The sequence below is a fragment of the Chroicocephalus ridibundus genome, unplaced genomic scaffold (assembly GCF_963924245.1).
Source record: "Chroicocephalus ridibundus unplaced genomic scaffold, bChrRid1.1 SCAFFOLD_760, whole genome shotgun sequence".
In the NCBI taxonomy this organism is placed as follows: Eukaryota; Metazoa; Chordata; class Aves; order Charadriiformes; family Laridae; genus Chroicocephalus; species Chroicocephalus ridibundus.
Genome location: NW_026961723.1, coordinates 3,618 through 18,923, shown reverse-complemented (window position 1 = coordinate 18,923; position 15,306 = coordinate 3,618). Strand labels below are relative to the sequence as shown.

Genomic DNA, 15,306 nt, shown 5'->3' with positions numbered 1-15,306 from the left:
CCCCCAACCCCTTTCCTGCCCTCTAACCCCCAGCCCCCCCACAACCACCCCCCCAAACCCTTTCCTGCCCTCTAACCCCCACCCCCCCACAACCACCCCCCAAACTCTTTCCTGCTCTCTAACCCCCAGCCCCCCCCACACAACCACCCCCCCAAACTCTTTCCTGACCTCTAACCCCCAGCCCCCCACACACAACCACCCCCCCAAACCCTTTCCTGCCCTCTAACCCCCCCCCCACAAACCCCCCCCAACCCCTTTCCTGACCTCCAATCCCCACCCCCCCCCACAAACCCCCCACAAACCCTTTCCTGATCTCTAACCCCCACCCCCTCCCACAACCACCCCCCCCAAACTCTTTCCCAACCTCCAATCCCCCCCAAAAACTCCCCCGAAACCCCTTTCCCGACCTCTAACCCCCCCTGAAACCGCTTTCCCAACCTCCGACCCCCCCAAACCCCTTTCCTGACCTCTAAGTCCCCCAAAACCCCCCCAAAAACACCCCCAAAACCCCTTTCCCGACCTCCGACCCCCCCCAAAACCCCCCGAAACCCCCTTTCCTGACCTCTGACCCCCCCAAACCCCCTTTCCTGATCTCTGATCCCCCCAAAACCCCCCCAAACCCCCTTTCTCGACTTCCGACCCTCCCCCAAAGCCCCCCAAACCCCCTTTCCTGACCTCTGACCCGCCCAAACCTCCTTTCCTGACCTCTGATCCCCCCAAAACCCCCCCAAAACCCCTTTCCAGACCTCTGACCCCCCAAACCCCTTTCCTGACCTCTGACCCCCCCAAAACCCCTTTCCCGACCTCCAACCCCCCCAAAAAACCCCCCCAACCCCCCCCAAAACCCCTTTCCCGACCTCCGACCCCCCCCAAAACCCCTTTCCTGACCTCTGAGCCCCCCCAAAACCCCCGCAAAACCCCTTTCTCGACCTTTGACCCCCCAAAACCCCTTTCCTGATCTCTGACCCCCCCAAACCCCCTTTCCCGACCTCCGACCCCCCCAAAACCCCCCCAAAACCCCTTTCCTGACCTCTGACCCCCCCAAAACCCCCCAAACCCCCTTTCCTGACCTCTGATCCCCCCAAAACCCCCCCAAAACCCCTTTCCCGATTTCCGACCCTCCCCCAAACCCCCCCCAAAACCCCTTTCCTGACCTCTGATCCCCCCAAAACCCCCCCAAAACCCCTTTCCCGACCTCCGACCCCTCCCAAAACCCCCCCAAACCCCCTTTCCTGACCTCTGATCCCCCCAAAACCCCCCCAAACCCCCTTTCCTGACCTCTGACCGCCCCCCCCCCCCCCGCAGACGCTCTACTCGGCCCTGCCCGCCCTCCTGGAGAGCAACCCCTTCTCGGGGGCCGGGGAGCCCAGCGCCGGGCAGGACCTGGCCACCGTCCCCGAGGGCGTGCGCCCCACCTTGGCCGTCTACCAGGCGGCCCTGGAGCTCACCCGCCACTGCCAGCTCCACCCCGACCTCGTCTCCCAGACCTTCGGCTACCTCTTCTTCTTCTCCAACGCCTCCCTCTTCAACACCCTCATGGAGAAAGGTCGGGGGGCGCCGGAAAGGCCAGGGCGGGGGGCGGAAATAGATGCGTGGGGCAGGGGTGCTCTGTGGGGCAGGGTTGTGGGGCTCGGGGATGTGTCTGGGGGTCCCTGGTGCTCTGTGGGGCAGGGCTGGGGGGCTGGGGGGTGACTCTGGGGGTCCCTGGTGCTCTGTGGGGCAGGGCTGGGGGGCTCAGGGATGTGTCTGGGGGTCCCTGGAGCTCTGTGGGGCAGGGTTGGGGGGCTCAGGGATGTGTCTGGGGGTTCCTGGTGCTCTAAGGGGCCGGAGGATGGATGTGTGGGTCCCTGGAGCTCTGTGGGGCAGGGCTGGGGGGCTGGGGGATGGCTCTGGGGGTCCCTGGAGCTCTGTGGGGCAGGGCTGGGGGGCTCAGGGATGTGTCTGGGGGTCCCTGGTGCTCTGTGGGGCAGGGCTGGGGGGCTGGGGGGTGACTCTGGGGGTCCCTGGAGCTCTGTGGGGCAGGACTGGGGGGCTCAGGGATGTGTCTGAGGGTCCCCGGTGCTCTAAGGGGCCGGAGGATGGATGTGTGGGGCCCTGGAGCTCTGTGGGGCAGGGCTGGGGGGCTGGGGGGTGGCTCTGGGTGTCCCTGGAGCTCTGTGGGGCAGGGCTGGGGGGCTCAGGGATGTGTCTGGGGGTCCCTGGAGCTCTGTGGGGCAGGGTTGGGGGGCTCAGGGATGTGTCTGGGGGTCCCTGGTGCTCTGTGGGGCAGGGTTGGGGGGCTTGGGGATGTGTCTGGGGGTCCCTGGTGCTCTGGGGGTCCCTGGAGCTCTGTGGGGCAGGGCTGGGGGGCTCAGGGATGTGTCTGGGGGTCCCTGGTGCTCTGTGGGGCTGGGTTGGGGGGGCTAAGGGATGTGTCTGGGAGTCCCTGGAGCTCTGTGGGGCAGGGCTGGGGGGCTCAGGGATGTGTCTGGGGGTCCCTGGAGCTCTGTGGGGCAGGGTTGGGGGGCTCAGGGATGTGTCTGGGGGTCCCTGGAGCTCTGTGGGGCAGGGTTGGGGGGCTCAGGGATGTGTCTGGGGGTCCCTGGAGCTCTGTGGGGCAGGGTTGGGGGGCTTGGGGATGTGTCTGGGGGTCCCTGATGCTCTAGGGGTCCCTGGAGCTCTGTGGGGCAGGGTTGGGGGTCTCAGGGATGTGTCTGGGGGTCCCTGGTGCTCTGTGGGGCAGGGTTGGGGGTCTCAGGGATGTGTCTGGGGGTCCCTGGAGCTCTGTGGGGCAGGGTTGGGGGGCTTGGGGATGTGTCTGGGTGTCCCTGGAGCTCTGGGGGTCCCTGGAGCTCTGTGGGGCAGGGCTGGGGGGCTCAAGGATGTGTCTGGGGGTCCCTGGAGCTCTGTGGGGCAGGGCTGGGGGGCTGGGGGGTGGCTCTGGGGGTCCCTGGAGCTCTGTGGGGCAGGGCTGGGGGGCTCAAGGATGTGTCTGGGGGTCCCTGGAGCTCTGTGGGGCAGGGCTGGGGGGCTGGGGGGTGGCTCTGGGGGTCCCTGGAGCTCTGTGGGGCAGGGCTGGGGGGCTCAAGGATGTGTCTGGGGGTCCCTGGAGCTCTGTGGGGCAGGGCTGGGGGGCTGGGGGGTGGCTCTGGGGGTCCCTGGAGCTCTGTGGGGCAGGCTGGGGGGCTCAGGGATGTGTCTGGGGGTCCCTGGAGCTCAGTGGGGCAGGGTTGGGGGGCTCAGGGATGCGTCTGGGGGTCCCTGGAGCTCTGTGGGGCAGGACTGGGGGGCTCAGGGATGTGTCTGAGGGTCCCCGGTGCTCTAAGGGGCTGGAGGATGGATGTGTGGGGCCCTGGAGCTCTGTGGGGCAGGGCTGGGGGGCTCAGGGATGTGTCTGGGGGTCCCTGGTGCTCTGTGGGGCAGGGCTGGGGGGCTTGGGGATGTGTCTGGGGGTCCCTGGTGCTCTGTGGGGCAGGGCTGGGAGGCTCAGGGATGCGTCTGGGGGTCCCTGGAGCTCTGTGGGGCAGGGTTGGGGGGCTCAGGGATGCGTCTGGGTGTCCCTGGAGCTCTGTGGGGCAGGGTTGGGGGGCTCAGGGATGTGTCTGGGGGTCCCTGGAGCTCTGTGGGGCAGGGTTGGGGGGCTCAGGGATGTGTCTGGGGGTCCCTGGTGCTCTGTGGGGCAGGGTTGGGGGGCTCAGGGATGTGTCTGGGGGTCCCTGGTGCTCTAAGGGGCCGGAGGATGGATGTGTGGGTCCCTGGAGCTCTGTGGGGCAGGGCTGGGGGGCTGGGTGGTGGCTCTGGGTGTCCCTGGAGCTCTGTGGGGCAGGGCTGGGGGGCTCAGGGATGTGTCTGGGGGTCCCTGGTGCTCTGTGGGGCAGGGCTGGGGGGCTCAGGGATGTGTCTGGGGGTCCCTGGAGCTCTGTGGGGCAGGGCTGGGGGGCTGGGGGGTGGCTCTGGGGGTCCCTGGAGCTCTGTGGGGCAGGGCTGGGGGGCTTGGGGATGTGTCTGGGGGTCCCTGATGCTCTGGGGGTCCCTGGAGCTCTGTGGGGCAGGGTTGGGGGGCTCAGGGATGTGTCTGGGGGTCCCTGGTGCTCTGTGGGGCAGGGTTGGGGGGCTCAGGGATGTGTCTGGGGGTCCCTGGTGCTCTGTGGGGCAGGGTTGGGGGGCTCAGGGATGTGTCTGGGGGTCGCTGGAGCTCTGTGGGGCAGGGTTGGGGGGCTCAGGGATGCGTCTGGGGGTCCCTGGAGCTCTGTGGGGCAGGGTTGGGGGGCTCGGGGATGTGTCTGGGGGTCCCTGGTGCTCTGTGGGGCAGGGCTGGGGGGCTCAGGGATGTGTCTGGGGGTCCCTGGAGCTCTGTGGGGCAGGGTTGGGGGTCAGGGGAATGGATGTGGGGGTCCCTGGTGCTCTGTGGGGCAGGGTTGGGGGGCTCAGGGATGTGTCTGGGGGTCCCTGGAGCTCTGTGGGGCAGGGTTGGGGGGCTGGGGGATGGATATGGGGGTCCCTGGTGCTCTGTGGGGCAGAGCTGGGGGGTGGGTCCGGTGGTCCCTGGTCCTCTCTGGGTTGGGTCTGGGGGTTCCCTGGTGCTCTGGGGGGGGGGGGTGTGTGTGTATGTGTGGGTCCCTGCCCCACTGAGGGACACCTCTGTGGGTCCGACACCCCCCCCTCCTCCCTCCCAGCCCCATATCCCCCAGGCCGGGCCGTGGGGCTGCCCTTCACCGCCCCCCCCCACCATCGCCCCCAGTTTCCTCCCATTGTCCCAACTGGGAGCCGCAGGAAGCTGCCCGTTTCCGTGAGCAGGAAGGACGGGGATGGCCGGGGGGGGGGACGGGGACATGACAGGACACAGAGGGGACAGAGAGGGGACAGAGCGAGACCCCCCCTGATCCCCCCCCCCCCCCCCCCGGTCCCCATTTGTGTCCCCCCCCCCCAGGCAGCGCCGGGCCCTTCTTCCAGTGGTGGCGGGCGGTGAGGATCCGCAGCAACCTGGACCTGGTGCTGGACTGGCTGACGGCCCTGGGCCTCGGGGACATCGCCGGCGAGTTCTTCCGCAAGCTCTCGGCCACCGCCAACCTCCTCTGCACCCCCCGCAGCTGCCTCTGCAAGGTGGGGACGCTTGGGGACGCTTGGGGACGCTTGGGGACGCTTGGGGACGCTTGGGGACACTTGGGGACACTTGGGGGACAGGGGGGCTGTCAGCATTGGGGCTCGGGGACATCACCGGCCAGTTCTTCCGCAAGCTCTCGGCCACCCCCACCCTCTGCTGCACCCCCCGCAGCTGCCTCTGTAACGTGGGGACGCTTGGGGACACTTAGGGGACACTTGGGGACACTTAGGGGACTCTTGGGGACAGTTGGGGGACAGTGAGGGACAGGGGGGCTGATGGCCCTGGGGCTCGGGGACATCGCCGGCGAGTTCTTCCGCAAGCTCTCGGCCACCGCCAACCTCCTCTGCACCCCCCGCAGCTGCCTCTGCAAGGTGGGGACACTTAGGGGACACTTGGGGACACTTAGGGGACACTTAGGGGACTCTTGGGGACAGTTGGGGGACAGTGAGGGACAGGGGGGCTGATGGCCCTGGGGCTCGGGGACATCGCCGACCAGTTCTTCCGCAAGCTCTCGGCCACCGCCAACCTCCTCTGCACCCCCCGCAGCTGCCTCTGTGATGTGGGGACACTTAGGGGACACTTAGGGGACACTTGGGGACACTTGGGGGACAGTGAGGGACAGGGGGGCTGATGGCCCTGAGCCTCGGGGACATCACCAGCGAGTTCTTCCACAAGCTCTCGGCCACCCCCACCCTCCTCTGCACCCCCCGCAGCTGCCTCTGTAACATGGGGACGCTTGGGGACGCTTGGGGACACTTAGGGGACGCTTGGGGACACTTAGGGGACGCTTGGGGACACTTGGGGGACAGTGAGGGACAGGGGGGCTGACGGCCCTGGGGCTCGGGGACATCGCCGGCCAGTTCTTCCGCAAGCTCTCGGCCACCCCCACCCTCTGCTGCACCCCCTGCAGCTGCCTCTGTAATGTGGGGACACTTGGGGACGCTTGGGGGACACTTAGGGGACACTTGGGGACACTTAGGGACACTTGGGGGACAGTGAGGGACAAGGGGACTGACGGCCCTGGGGCTCGGGGACATCGCCGGCCAGTTCTTCCGCAAGCTCTTGGCCACCGCCACCCTCTGCTGCACCCCCCGCAGCTGCCTCTGTGACGTGGGGACACTTGGGGACACTTGGGGACACTTGGGGACACTTGGGGGACAGTGAGGGACAGGGGGGCTGATGGCCCTGGGGCTCGGGGACATCGCCGGCCAGTTCTTCCACAAGCTCTCGGCCACCCCCACCCTCTGCTGCACCCCCCGCAGCTGCCTCTGTGACATGGGGACGCTTGGGGATGCTTGGGGACACTTAGGGGATGCTTGGGGACACTTAGGGGACACTTAGGGGACGCTTGGGGACACTTGGGGGACAGTGAGGGACAGGGGGGCTGATGGCCCTGGGCCTTGGGGACATCGACGACCAGTTCTTCCGCAAGCTCTCGGCCACCGCCAACCTCCTCTGCACCCCCCGCAGCTGCCTCTGTGACGTGGGGACACTTAGGGGACACTTAGGGGACACTTGGGGACACTTGGGGGACAGTGAGGGACAGGGGGGCTGACGGCCCTGGGCCTTGGGGACATCGCCGACCAGTTCTTCCACAAGCTCTTGGCCACCCCCACCCTCCTCTGCACCCCCCGCAGCTGCCTCTGCAAGGTGGGGACACTTGGGGGACACTTGGGGACACTTAGGGACACTTGGGGGACAGTGAGGGACAGGGGGGCTGACGGCCCTGGGGCTCGGGGACATCGCCAGCGAGTTCTTCCGCAAGCTCTCGGCCACCCCCACCCTCTGCTGCACCCCCCGCAGCTGCCTCTGCAAGGTGGGGACACTTAGGGACACTTGGGGGACAGTGAGGGACAGGGGGACTGATGGCCCTGGGGCTCGGGGACATCGCCAGCGAGTTCTTCCACAAGCTCTCGGCCACCGCCAACCTCCTCTGCACCCCCCGCAGCTGCCTCTGCAAGGTGGGGACGCTTGGGGACACTTGGGGACACTTAGGGACACTTGGGGGACAGTGAGGGACAGGGGGGCTGACGGCCCTGGGGCTCGGGGACATCGCCGGCGAGTTCTTCTGCAAGCTCTCGGCCACCGCCTACCTCCTCTGCACCCCCCGCAGCTGCCTCTGTAACGTGGGGACGCTTGGGGATGCTTGGGGACACTAAGGGGACACTCAGGGGACACTTGGGGACACTTGGGGGACAGTGAGGGACAGGGGGGCTGATGGCCCTGGGGCTTGGGGACATCGCCGGCCAGTTCTTCCGCAAGCTCTTGGCCACCCCCACCCTCTGCTGCACCCCCCGCAGCTGCCTCTGTGACGTGGGGACGCTTGGGGACGTTTAGGGGACACTTGGGGACACTTGGGGACACTTGGGGACAGTGTGGACATAGGGACAGTGGGGGACATGCAGGAGAGTGGGGACACTCGGGGACGCAGGGGACAGCGGCGACACGGAGGACGTCAGGGGCACAGCGGACACGGGAGAGTGGGACACTCGGGGACAGCGGGGACAGCGGGGACACAGGGACACTGGGGACAGCAGGGGACAAAGGGGACACAGGGCCACTGGGGACAGCGGGGACACAGGGAGTTGGGGACACTGGGGACAGCGGGGGACACTGGGGACAGTGAGGACACAGGGGACACAGGGACACTGGGGACAGCAGGGACATGGGGGACACTGGGGACAGTGGGGGACGCAGGGGACAGAGGGACACTGGGGACAGCGGGGACACAGCGGACATGGGACAGTGGGGGACGTGGGGACAGCGGGGACCCAGGGGACAGCGGGGGACAACAGGGGACACTGGGGACGGGGGGGACACTGTGAGAGAGGGGTGGGGGTGGGGCAGTGCAGTGACACGGTGTCCCCATGGTGTCCCCAAGGTGTCCCCAAGTGATGTGGGCACACACAGACGTGGCAGGAGAAGGGACAGGGATGGGGACAGGGGAAGTGTCCCCAAGGTGTCCCCAAGTGACGTGGGCACACACGGAGGTGGCAGAAGAAAGGACAGGGATGGGGACAGGGGGAGGTGGCACAGCGGTGACACGGTGTCCCCAGTGTGTCCCCAGTGTGTCCCCAAGGTGTCCCCAAGTGACGTGGGCACAAACGGAGGTGGCAGGAGAAGGGACAGGGATGGGGACAGAGGAGGTGTCCCCAAGTTGTCCCCAAGGTGTCCCCAAGTGACGTGGGCATGGCAGGAGAAGGGACAGGGATGGGGACAGGGGAGGTGTCCCCAGTGTCCCCCCAAGGTGTCCCCAAGCGACGTGGGCATGGCAGGAGAAGGGACAGGGATGGGGACCGAGGGAGGTGGCACAGCGGTGACACGGTGTCCCCGCGGTGTCCCCGCGTGTCCCCAGGCGACGTGGCCGCGGCTACGGGCCGAGTACCCGGCGCTGTCCCCGGCCCAGCTCCACCATCTGCTGCGCCATTATCAGCTGGGGCTGGGCCGGGCGCCCCCCCCCGCCTGGAGCCCCCCCCCCGAGGAGCGCGAGCTGGCGGCCACCGGTCAGTGTCACCCCCCTGTCACCCCCCTGTCACCCCTGCCACCCTGTGTCGCCCCCCTGTTACCCCCTGTCATCCTCTGTCACCCCCTGTCACCCCTGTGCCTGGAGCCCCCCCACCCCCGAGGAGCGCGAGCTGGCGGCCACCGGTCAGTGTCACCCCCCTGTCACCCCCCTGCCACCCCCTGCCACCCCCCTGTCACCCCCTGTCATCCTCTGTCACCCCCTGTCACCCCTGTGCCTGGAGCCCCCCCACCCCCAAGGAGCGCGAGCTGGCGGCCACCGGTCAGTGTCACCCCCTGCCACCCCCCTGTCACCCCCTTGTCACCCCCTGCCACCTCTCTGTCACCCTGTGCCACCCCCTGTCACCCCCATCACCCCCTGGCACCCCCCTGGCACCCCCTGGCACCCCCTGCCACCCCTCTGTCACCCTGTGCCACCCCTTGTCACCCCCTTGTCACCCCCCATCACACCCCTGTCACCCCCTGCCACCCCTCTGTCACCCCCCGTCACCCCATCACCCCTGTCACCCCCTGTCACCCCCTGTCACCCCTGTGCCTGGAGCCCCCCCACCCCCAAGGAGCGCAAGCTGGCGGCCACCGGTCAGTGTCACCCCCCGTCACCCCCCTGTCACCCCGTGCCACCCCCTGTCACCCCCTGCCACCTCTCTGTCACCCTGTGCCACCCCCTGTCACCCCCTTGTCACCCCCTGCCACCCCCGTGCCTGGAGCCCCCCCCTCCCAAGGACCGTGAGCCACCAGTCAGTGTCACCCCCCTGTCACCCTGTGCCACCCCTTGTCACCCCCCATCACACCCCTGTCACCCTGTGCCACCCCTCTGTCACCCTGTGTCACCCCCCGTCACCCCATCACCCCTGTCACCCCCTTGTCACCCCCTGCCACCCCCCTGTCACCCCCTGCCACCCCTCTGTCACCCTGTGCCACCCCCTGCCACCCCTGTGCCTGGAGCCCCCCCACCCCCAAGGAGCGCAAGCTGGCGGCCACCAGTCACTGTCACCCCCCTGTCACCTCTCTGTCACCCTGTGCCACCCCAATCACCCCCTGGCACCCCTTTGTCACCCCCTGTCACCCCCCTGTCACCCCCTGTCACCCCCTTGTCACCCCCTGCCACCCCCGAGCCTGGAGCCCCCCCCTCCCAAGGACCGTGAGCTACCAGTCAGTGTCACCCCCCTGTCACCCTGTGCCACCCCTTGTCACCCCCTTGTCACCCCCCATCACACCCCTGTCACCCCCTGCCACCCCTCGTGTCACCCTCCGTCACCCCATCACCCCTGTCACCCCCTGTCACCCCCTTGTCACCCCCTGCCACCCCCGTGCCTGGAGCCCCCCCCCCCCCAAGGACCGTGAGCCACCAGTCAGTGTCACCCCCCTGCCACCCCCTGCCACCCCCCGTCACACCCCTGTCATCCTCTGTCACCCTCTGTCACCCCCTGTCACCCCTGTGCCTGGAGCCCCCCCACCCCCAAGGAGCGCAAGCTGGCGGCCACCGGTCAGTGTCACCCCCTGTCACCTCCCTGTCACCCCCCTGCCACCCCCCTGTCACCCCCTGCCACCTCTCTGTCACCCTGTGCCACCCCCTGTCACCCCCATCACCCCCTGGCACCCCCTGTCACCCCTCTGCCACCCCTCTGCCACCCCCTGTCACGCCCTGTCACCCCCTTGTCACCCCCTGCCACCCCCGAGCCTGGAGCCCCCCCCCCCAAGGACCGTGAGCCACCAGTCAGTGTCACCCCCCTGTCACCCTGTGCCACCCCTTGTCACCCTGTGCCACCCCTCTGTCACCCTGTGTCACCCCCCGTCACCCCATCACCCCTGTCACCCCCCTGTCATCCCTCTGTCACCCCCTGCCACCCCCCTGCCACCTCTCTGTCACCCTGTGCCACCCTGTGCCACCCCCTGTCACCCCTGTGCCTGGAGCCCCCCCACCCCCAAGGAGCGCAAGCTGGCGGCCACCAGTCACTGTCACCCCCCTGCCACCCCCTGCCACCCTGTGCCACCCCCTGGCACCCTGTGTCACCCCCTGTCACCCCCCTGTCACCCCCTGCCACCCCCGTGCCTGGAGCCCCCCCCCCCAATGACCGTGAGCCACCAGTCAGTGTCACCCCCCTGCCACCCCCTGTCACCCCCCTGTCATCCTCTGTCACCCCTGTGCCTGGAGCCCCCCCACCCCCGAGGAGCGCGAGCTGGCGGCCACCGGTCAGTGTCACCCCCCCTGCCACCCCCCTGTCACCCCCTGCCACCTCTCTGTCACCCTGTGCCACCCCCTGTCACCCCCATCACCCCCTGGCACCCCCCTGTCACCCCCTGTCACCCCTCTGTCACCCTGTGCCACCCCTTGTCACCCCCTTGTCACCCCCCATCACACCCCTGTCACCCCCTGCCACCCCTCTGTCACCCTCTGTCACCCCCTGTCACCCCCGTCACCCCTGCCACCCTGTGTCAACCCCCTGTCACCCCCTGTCATCCTCTGTCACCCCCTGTCACCCCTGTGCCTGGAGCCCCCCCCCCCCCCCCCAAGGAGCGCAAGCTGGCGGCCACCGGTCAGTGTCACCCCCTGTCACCCCTTGCCACCCGCCGTCACCCACTGCCACCTCTCTGTCACCCTGTGCCACCCCCTGGCACCCCCCTGGCATCCCCCTGTCACCCCCTGCCACCCCTCTGTCACCCTCTGTCACCCCCCGTCACCCCATCACCCCTGTCACCCCCTGTCACCCCCTTGTCACCCCCTGCCACCCCCGTGCCTGGAGCCCCCCCCTCCCAAGGACCATGAGCCACCAGTCAGTGTCACCCCCCTGCCACCCCCTGCCACCCCCCGTCACACCCCTGTCAACCTCTGTCACCCTCTGTCACCCCCTGTCACCCCTGTGCCTGGAGCCCCCCCACCCCCAAGGAGCGCAAGCTGGCGGCCACCGGTCAGTGTCACCCCCTGTCACCTCCCTGTCACCCCCCTGTCACCCCCTGCCACCTCTCTGTCACCCTGTGCCACCCCCTGTCACCCCCATCACCCCCTGGCACTCCCCTGTCACCCCCTGTCACCCCCTGTCATCCTCTGTCACCCTCTGCCACTCCCGTGCCTGGAGCCCCCCCACCCGAGGAGCGCGAGCTGGTGGCCACCAGTCAGTGTCACTCCCCTGTCACCCCCCTGCCACCCTGTGTCACCCTGTGTCACCCCCCTGTCACCCCCCTGTCACCCCCGTCACCCCCTGTCACCCCTGTGCCTGGAGCCCCCCTCCACCAAGGAGCACGAGCTGGCGGCCACCGGTCAGTGTCACCCCCTGTCACCCCCTGCCACCCCCTGTCCCCCTTGTCCCCTGTCCCCATCCTGTCCCCCTTGTCCCCCTCCCTGTCCCCTGTCCCCATCCCGTCCCCCTTGTCCCCTCTCCCTGTCCCCTGTCCCCATCCCGTCCCCCTTGTCCCCTCTCCCTGTCCCCTGTCCCCATCCTGTGCTCCGTGTCCCTGTCCCCTGTCCCCATCCCGTCCCCCTTGTCCCCTCTCCCTGTCCCCTGTCCCGTGCTCCGTGTCCCTGTCCCCATCCTGTCCCCCTTGTCCCCTCTCCCTGGCCCCTGTCCCCATCCCGTCCCCCTTGTCCCCTCTCCCTGTCCCCTGTCCCCATCCTGTGCTCCGTGTCCCTGTCCCCTGTCCCCATCCCATGCTCCGTGTCCCTGTCCCCTGTCCCCATCCCGTCCCCCTTGTCCCCTCTCCCTGTCCCCTGTCCCCATCCCGTGCTCCGTGTCCCTGTCCCCTGTCCCCATCCCGTCCCCCTTGTCCCCTCTCCCTGTCCCCTGTCCCGTGCTCCGTGTCCCTGTCCCCATCCTGTCCCCCTTGTCCCCTCTCCCTGGCCCCTGTCCCCATCCCGTCCCCCTTGTCCCCTCTCCCTGTCCCCTGTCCCCATCCTGTGCTCCGTGTCCCTGTCCCCTGTCCCCATCCCATCCCCCTTGTCCCCTCTCCCTGTCCCCTGTCCCCATCCCGTGCTCCGTGTCCCTGTCCCCCTTGTCCCCTCTCCCTGTCCCCATCCCGTGCTCCATGTCCCTGTCCCCTGTCCCCATCCCATCCCCCTTGTCCCCTCTCCCTGTCCCCTGTCCCCATCCCGTGCTCCGTGTCCCTGTCCCCTGTCCCCATCCCGTCCCCCTTGTCCCCTCTCCCTGTTCCCTGTCCCCATCCCGTGCTCCGTGTCCCTGTCCCCCTTGTCCCCTCTCCCTGTCCCCTGTCCCCATCCCGTGCTCCGTGTCCCTGTCCCCCTTGTCCCCTCTCCCTGTTCCCTGTCCCCATCCCGTGCTCCGTGTCCCTGTCCCCTGTCCCCCTTGTCCCCTCTCCCTGTCCCCTGTCCCCATCCCGTGCTCCGTGTCCCTGTCCCCTGTCCCCATCCTGTCCCCCTTGTCCCCTCTCTGCCCCCCCCCCTTGTCCTTGTCCCTCACCCTGGCGCTCCCCCGTCCCCTGACCTGTCCCCCCCCTGTGTCCCCCCCCCCAGGTGACATCTTCGAGAGCTTCTCGGAGCACCCCCCGCTGCTGCTGCCCACCCAGGGCTTCCGCCTGCGCCCGGGGGAGCCCCCGGCCCCCGAGCTGCTGCCCCCCCTCTGCCGCCTGCGCCGCCGCCTCTGGGAGCTGGAGCAGGGGGGGCTGCCCGCCAACCAGCGCGCCATGGCCATGGAGGGGGGGCCCTGAGCCTGGCGACCCCCCCGAGACACCGTCCCCCCTCCCCAGGTACCCCCGAGACCCCCCCCCGGGGGGGGCTGGGACACCCTGTGGCCACCTACGGGCCCCCTGTGGCCACCACAGCCCCTGGGAGCCTGAGCAGGGGGGGGCTGCCCCCCAACCAGAGGGGATGGAGGGGGGGCCCCGAGCCTGGGGACCCCCCCCCGGGGATTGCTGAGACCCCCCCGGGGGGGCTGGGACACTCTGTGGCCACCTACGGGCCCCCTGTGGCCACCACAGCCCCTGGGAGCCTGAGCAGGGGGGGGCTGCCCCCAACCATGGAAGATGGAGGGGGGGCCCTGAGCCTGGGGACCCCCCCCAAGGACTCCTGAGACCCCCCCGGGGGGGCTGGGACACCCTGTGGCCACCTACGGGCCCCCTGTGGCCACCACAGCCCCTGGGAGCCTGAGCAGGGGGGGGCTGCCCCCCAACCATGGAAGATGGAGGGGGGGCCCTGAGCCTGGGGACCCCCCCCAAGGACTCCTGAGACCCCCCCCGAGACCCCCCCGGGGGGGCTGGGACACCCTGTGGCCACCTACGGGCCCCCCCTGTGGCCACCACAGCCCCTGGGAGCTGCCCCCCCCCACCAGCATGGGAGGGGGATGGAGGGGGGGCCCTGAGACTAGGGACCCCCCCGGGACCCCTAAAACCCCCGAGGGGGGGCTGGGACACTTATGGGACCCCCCCCGAGGGCCCCTTGGTGTGTGTGTCCCCCCCCTCCGGGGCCCCCCAAAGGGCACCCAAAGGACGCTGCCACCCCCCACCGCCCCCCCAGGGCCCCCCCAAAAGGACCCAGGGCCCCCCCATCCCCCCCCCCGGCGATGGGGGGGTCCCCGCTGTGAGGTGTATCCATGTGTGTGACCCCCCCCCCCAAATAAAGGTCATGTGGTGACACATGTGACACGCGTGTGTGTCCTGGGGGGGGCACCAGGACCCAGCGGCTGCTGGGGGAACACCCCCATCCCGGACCCCCCCAAAAAACCCCTCTGGGACCCCCCCAAACCTCTCTGAGACCCCCCCAAACCCTTCGTGGAACCCCCCCATTCTTCCTGGGACCCCCCAAACCCCTCTGGGACCCCCCCCAAATCCCTCTGGGACCCCCAAACCTCTCTGAGACCCCCCCAAAACCCTTCGTGGACCCCCCCCCCATCCTCCTGGGACCCCCCAAACCCCTCTGGGACCCCTCAAACCCCTCTGGGACCCCCCCAAATCTCTCTGGGACCCCCCCCATTCTTCCTAGGACCCCCCAAACCCCTCTGGGACCCCCCTAAACTTCTCTGAGAGCCCCCCAAACCCTTCTGGGACCCCCCATTCTTCCTGGGACCCCCCAAACCTCTCTGAGACCCCCCCAAAACCCTTCGTGGACCCCCCCCCATCCTCCTGGGACCCCCCAGACCTCTCTGGGACCCCCCCCCAAACCCTTCTGGGCCCCCCCCGTTCTTCCTGGGACCCCCAAAACCCCTCTGCAACCCCCCCAAACCCCTCTGGGACGCCCCCAAATCCCTCGGGGACCCCCCCCATTCTTCCTGGGACCCCCCAAACCCCTCTGGGACCCCCCCCAAATCCCTCTGGGACCCCCAAACCTCTCTGAGACCCCCCCAAACCCCCCCCCCCCCCCGCACCCCGCCCCTTCCCCGGAGCCTGGACTGCGGACGGCCCCGCCCCCTCCCTCTGGCCACGCCCCCGTCTCCACGGCAACGAGGCCGTCGGGGGCGGAGCCAACAGGGAGGGCCCGGAAGCCCCGCCCCCTTCCTTCGCTTGGCCCCGCCCCTTTCACCTCCCTGCCCGGCGGCGGCGGCGACCCCGCGGCCAGTCAGCGCCCAGGACAGAGGGGAGTCGGACAGGTAAGACCCACCCCCCCCCGCGCCCCTCCCGGGGACACCGGGGACCCGGGGACACCCCCGCCACCCCCGGGACACCCCGGCGTTCGGGGCCGCTCACCCCGACCCCCCCCGGCCTGTCCCTTTAAGGTCCGTTGGCAAACGGGCCATCATGGCCGCCGCCCCGTCCCC

At 69.3% G+C, this 15,306-nt stretch overlaps 1 protein-coding gene across 1 annotated transcript; it reads left to right on the top strand.

Moving 5' to 3' along the window:
• Positions 1–1,305: 1,305 nt before the first annotated feature.
• Positions 1,306–14,158, top strand: LOC134509625 (ras-interacting protein 1-like; the record flags this gene model as incomplete). Its single annotated transcript, XM_063322199.1, has 4 exons — positions 1,306–1,546; positions 4,910–5,082; positions 8,439–8,586; positions 13,071–14,158. Coding segments are annotated over 4 exons (756 nt in total), but the record flags the coding sequence as incomplete, so codon positions are not given.
• Positions 14,159–15,306: the final 1,148 nt, after the last annotated feature.